We start from the raw sequence: 5,637 nt of genomic DNA on the forward strand, positions 1-5,637 counted from the left end.
CACCTTTCTTTGGGATAGGAACAAATATAGATGTCTTCCAGTCAGTTGGCCAAGTGGTTGTTCTCCAGATTTCTTGGCACAACTTGGTGAGCATGTCCAGGGCAACATCTGTTAGTTGAAATATGTCAATTGGCATACAACCTATTCCTGGAGCCTTATTTTTTGCCATTTCCTTCAAAGCAGCCTGAACTTCTTCTTTCATCACCATAGGCTCTTGTTCATATGTTTCATGAAATTCTTCTGTGTCTGCCAATTCCTTTCGACACAGTGACTCAGTATATTCCTTCCATCTTCTTTTAATATCCTGGATCATTTAACATTCTGCCGAAAGCATGAGTAGCATATATAACATCTGCTATAATTTATGAATTGTAAAGGAGCTCTGGATGATGATGTCATTAAGTTAAGCAAAGGGTTGGGTGTTTGAATTTATTAGTCACTCTGTAGGAAAAGGATGAAGTAGGCTGTTTCCTTAAAGAGTCATAGTCTTAGAAACCCAATTGGCAGTTTTAATCTGTTCGGTAGGGTCACTGAGTTGGCAGCTACTTGATGGCAATGGGATTAGTTTGGTTAGTTAAGAATCTCATTTGTATGTGAAGATTTTACGAAATTAAATTGTCACATTTTTTATACCAACTTAAAGATCTACTGCTCTGATCAGTAAGATTTGTGTGTCAAATTGTTCTGACGTACCTAGCTTTATATCCTCCAACTGCTCCACAGAAAAACTAGAGACTATCAACTCTCATGCGATTTAGTGCCTCTGAAAATTCGCTTCAGGGTCAGCTATGAGTCAGTTCTGACTTGATGGTACACAAGAACAATAACATCTTGATAAAATCTTTTGACTAACATCATAACAATGTAATGTTGGGATAATTTTATAGCCACATATCAAAATAATGAAAACCAATTACCTTTTGAGAAACTATCTTTGATCTTGGCTTCAGCAAAGGACTACAAGAGTAACAGTTGTTAAAAGTCAATTCTAACATGGAGTGTATATCAGAGTAAGAATGCTTCTTATGGTTTTCAGAGGTTGATTTTTCAGAAGCAGATGGTCAGGGCTTTTTTCTGAGATGTATAGATTTGAATCTGAACCTTTAACCTTATGCTTAGCAGCCAAATACATTAATCTTTACACCACCCAGGGATCTAAAACAATAGACAACTTTCAACTTCACCTAGAACTAACTATAAGATTAACTGAAAATAATACTTTACCTTTTTAATTCAGAAAGCCTGGACTCAATAGTTTCTTGTTTTATTTGAACTTTCTGAGCACTACTCATAATTTTTGTTAAGTCTTCTTGACGAATTTTATTTTCTTCTGGTTTAGAAGATGAAACCTTTTAAAAAAATAGTTAGAAAATAAAACAAATACTAAATATCATGACATACCCAAAGCTTCCCTTATTATATAAAAGATCTCTACAGTATATTCAGGAAGAGACTGAATTTCAAAAAGGCCATGACAGGGTTCTGGAAAAGAAGAAGCTTTACAGTTTAAAGTGAGAGGAAGAAAGAAAAACTTACTGGAGTAACACAAATTTTAACTATATATATAAACACAAACATGGAGAGTTGTCCAAACAGGAACATTTTAGACCTCTCTCCTGCTTTCCCTTTCAGCATTCTGCCCAACTCTCTGATGTCTTTTTATTACCAAATTTCACATTTAATTAACTTTATATAGAGTGAGTGAAATGCTTCACAGTCCACTATCTTTTTTACTTCCTCCTCTTTTAGGGATTTAGTAAAATAATTTTACCTTAGCAAAATATAGCATTCATTCAAAAGTGTATTATTGTCTATTGTGTGCCAGGAACTTAAAAGTATTTGAAGAATGATTCCCAGTACAGCTGAGGACATGGAAAAATATAAAAAATAATTAAAACTTCATTACTGTATTTTTTACATAATAATGCATACATTATTATATTTTTTTGCCAACCACACACCTCTTCCCCATTTTATTTTTGAAAGTGTACACAGCACTATGTAGGAGGGTTGTGGGGTGGGGGTGGGGGCGGGGACTGGGAGGAACGGAGTATGCGGTATTCAGAGTCATCCTAAAAAGAAGTATATATTTTTTATATATTTATTTTTCAACAGGAAATAAAGTCTTAGGCAAGTACCCTAAATACAAAGCAATGTTTTAATTAATGTTAGCAATTATTCACCTTTCTTTTAATATTCTCCAGCAAATCATCCTGGCCTTGTTTGAAGTATGGATGTTGAAATTCAACAGGACCATCTCGTTCTTGCTTTATAATTCCAGAGTCAATATGTACCACTTTACGAAAACCATCTGAAAAAGCATCAAAATGCAAACAAGTGAAACAGACTAAAGTTTAAAGTTAGTGGTGCAAATATGAAATGTATTTTCTTTATCATCTTAATAACAACAAATAACAAATGCTTTCATCAGTGGCTGACACCAGAACTTCAAATAAATTGTTGTCCATACTTACACATATTCAGTTGTCTCACAAAACTTGCCATGTTATTGTGCTTAAAGTATTTGGGAAGGATTTCTTTTGCAAATCTTTGTTCATCCAAAACCAAAAAACTCTGACCATTCTGAAAGAAAACCACAAAATTTCAATTAGTTAAGGCACTCTGACAAATGGTGTTATGAAGTAAAACTGTCCTGGGCAGTCTCTCCATGATTTCTTAAGAGCAATAGTCTATTCCTATTAATGGCAACAAACAGAAAGGCAACCTACAGTTAAACCTTTTGGTCAACTTCAAAAATTTAGGAGTATGCTTCAGACCAAAAGCTAGACAAGTATTAGAATAATTGATGTAAACCAGGGGAAAAATTATGCAGTCAAACAATCATTAACAATGTTTTAACACAGCCAAAATAAAAGATTTTGAAAGGGAGGTGCATTTAATCATACTTAGTAATAGGCATTAAGTAGAGCTTTGTGGAGCACTAGTGCCTAATGGTTAAGAAGCTGCGCTAGCACCCTAAAGACATGTGGTTCGAATACATCAGAGGATATGTGGAAGGAAAATGGACAATTTCTTCTTATGCGATTTACTGCCTATTAAAACTGCTTGAGGGTCAACTACGGATCAGTTCTGACTCAATGATACACAACAACATATTTTTGTATGTAGTTGTTCAGTGCCTTCGAGTTGTAGAGGACTCATTGAGACCCTATGAACAAAAGACCTGAGCACTTGTATAACTTTCTTCGTTTCTCCGGGTTCGTAGTTTCTGGAGGTAAGCTTTTCGGAAGTAGATGTCACTCCTGCTTCCAAGCTTGTTTTAATCAGGGAGCTCCACCAAACACTGTCCACCATGGGTAACATTATTACATTTGACACATTAACGTCACAGTGTTTAGCATCGCAGCAACCATGAGTTACCCCTGTACAACAAATGGACAGACCAGTGCTATACCACTTAGAATGACAAACAAAACAAAACAGAAACAATTAAAACCAGGCCTGAGGGCCTGCCACCATGGGTAACCATTATTTTTGTATAATCAACTAAAAAACTACAAATATTCTGGAACATAGCTGGCTACTAAAATGTGCAGTCACTAGTATTTCCCTTTATACAATCTGAAAAACATCTGAAACTAAAATTAAATAGTACATTAAGAGTAGAAAAATAATGTTGGTATGTATCATAGAGTCAGAACCAAAGCATAGCTAGCTGATGAGTGGGTTTTCAGAGGCAGGAAATCACACAGGAGGAGACTGCACATCTTTCTCCAATGGAAAAGCTGCCGGATTTTAACTGCACGCGTTCAGGCTGTTGTTGTTATGTGCCATCGAGTTGTCTGCAACTCATAGCGACCCTATGTACAAAAGCGCTGAACCCTGCTCTATCCCTTGCCAATCTTATTGTCTCCAACATACCTATCCCCATTACCCCAGAGACTGAATCAATTCATCTCTTCAAGGGCCTTCCTCTCCTAGACCGTCCCTCAACCCTCTCAAGCATGATGACCATCTCCAAGGACTGATCCTGCCTTGCAACATGTCCAAAGTATGTCAGAAGAAGCTTCAGAATCCTTGCCTTAGCAACACAATTACTTTCTACCAGGCCATCAGGGCACCCTTGAAATATATTGTTGTTAGGTGCTGTTGAGTACAACTCATAGATAAGAAATCTGAACTCTGCCCTATCCTGTACCATCCTCATCATCTCTGACATACTTGAGCCTACTAGTGCAGTCACTGTGTCAATCCATCTGGTTGAGGATCTTGCTCTTTTGCCAACCTTCCACTTTTCCAACCATAATGTCCCTTTCTAAGGAATAACCTTTCCTAATAACATACCCAAAGCGTGTGAAAAGAAGTTTCATTAATTATGAGTCTGAGGTGTACTGTGGCTACACTTTCTCTAAGACATTATGTTTGTTCTTTTGGCTGTCCATGGGATATGGATATAGACAGCTCTTCTCCAACACAACAGATTAAAAGTGGCAATTCTTCTTCTGCTATCCTTATATACTGTCCAGCTGTCTGATGTATAGCCAAGTTACTGAAAAGGCAATGGCCCAAATCAGAAGCATCTTAGTCATCAAACTGGCATCACTGCTCCTCAAAAATTTGGAGAAATTAATACTATATCTAAATATGTTCTTCTACTGTTCACAGATTATTCAGAGACTTGCTATTTAAGAAGTGGATGGCCAATCCTACTTCCTAGTCTGACTTAATCTTTGAGCTCTACTAAAACCTGTCCACCATGGATGATCCTTCTACCACCAAGGTTATCACTGCTGATGTCAGATGGATCCTGGCTGAAAGCAGAGAATACAAAAAGAATGCCTCTTTTTGCTTTTATGACTATTCAAAAAGGCATTTGACTATGTGGATCATAAGAAATTATGGCTAATATTGTGAGAAATAGTAATCCCATAATACTTAACTGGGATCAGGTGAAACCTACACCTATATCAAGAGGCTAGTGAAATCAACACTACATGGTTTAAAATTAACCAAGGTGTGTGTAAGAATTAGATTCCCTTTCTCCATACCCTCTTCAATCTGTATGCCAAGCAAATTATTTAAGAAGCTGGATACTATAAAGAATGTGGCAGCAGGACTGCAGGAAGACTTATCAACAAGCTGGGTTATGAAGATGACACAACTTTGCTTGCTGAAAGTGAGAACTTGAAATGATTGCTGCGGAAGGTAAAAAACCCACAGCCTTCAATATGGATGACATCACAACACCAATAAAATATTCACCAATGGGCTAATAAGCAACATCATGATAGATGGAGGAAAAAAATTGAAATTGCCAATAATTTCATCTTACTTAGACCCACAATCAAACCCTTGATGTCAGCAGTCAACAAATCAAAAAGATATAGTACACTGAGAAAGTCTGCTGTCAGGTTCCTCTCCAAAGTACCGAGCAGCAATGATAGGAGTTTAAAGACTAAGTTGTACCTAAACTGACACAAACCAAAATTGAACATCTTAACAGACCCATTACAAAAGAAGAAATTGAAAAGGTAATACAACAGCTTCCAACCAAATAAAGTCCTGGACCAGATGGATTTATAAGCGAATTTTATCAAACATTCAGAGAAGAACTGTCACCAATTCTATATAAACTATTTCAAAAAATAGAACAAGATGGAACACTCCCAGACTCAT

At 36.6% G+C, this 5,637-nt stretch overlaps 1 protein-coding gene across 3 annotated transcripts in view; it reads right to left on the reverse strand.

Moving 5' to 3' along the window:
• Positions 1 to 5,637, reverse strand: part of HSF2 (heat shock transcription factor 2) — a 53,763-nt gene that overhangs the window by 21,326 nt on the left and 26,800 nt on the right. For all 3 annotated transcript variants that reach the window (XM_006878988.1, XM_006878987.1, XM_006878986.1), the window contains exons 2-4: positions 2,475 to 2,583; positions 2,184 to 2,311; positions 1,225 to 1,349 (exon numbers count right to left, since the gene is read on the reverse strand). In XM_006878988.1, the coding sequence (XP_006879050.1) occupies positions 1,225 to 1,349; positions 2,184 to 2,311; positions 2,475 to 2,583 (362 nt within the window). The remainder of the gene's footprint in view (positions 1 to 1,224; positions 1,350 to 2,183; positions 2,312 to 2,474; positions 2,584 to 5,637) is intronic.

The sequence above is a fragment of the Elephantulus edwardii genome, unplaced genomic scaffold (genome assembly GCF_000299155.1).
Source record: "Elephantulus edwardii isolate Elephantulus edwardi_28Jun2011 unplaced genomic scaffold, EleEdw1.0 scaffold00002, whole genome shotgun sequence".
In the NCBI taxonomy this organism is placed as follows: Eukaryota; Metazoa; Chordata; class Mammalia; order Macroscelidea; family Macroscelididae; genus Elephantulus; species Elephantulus edwardii.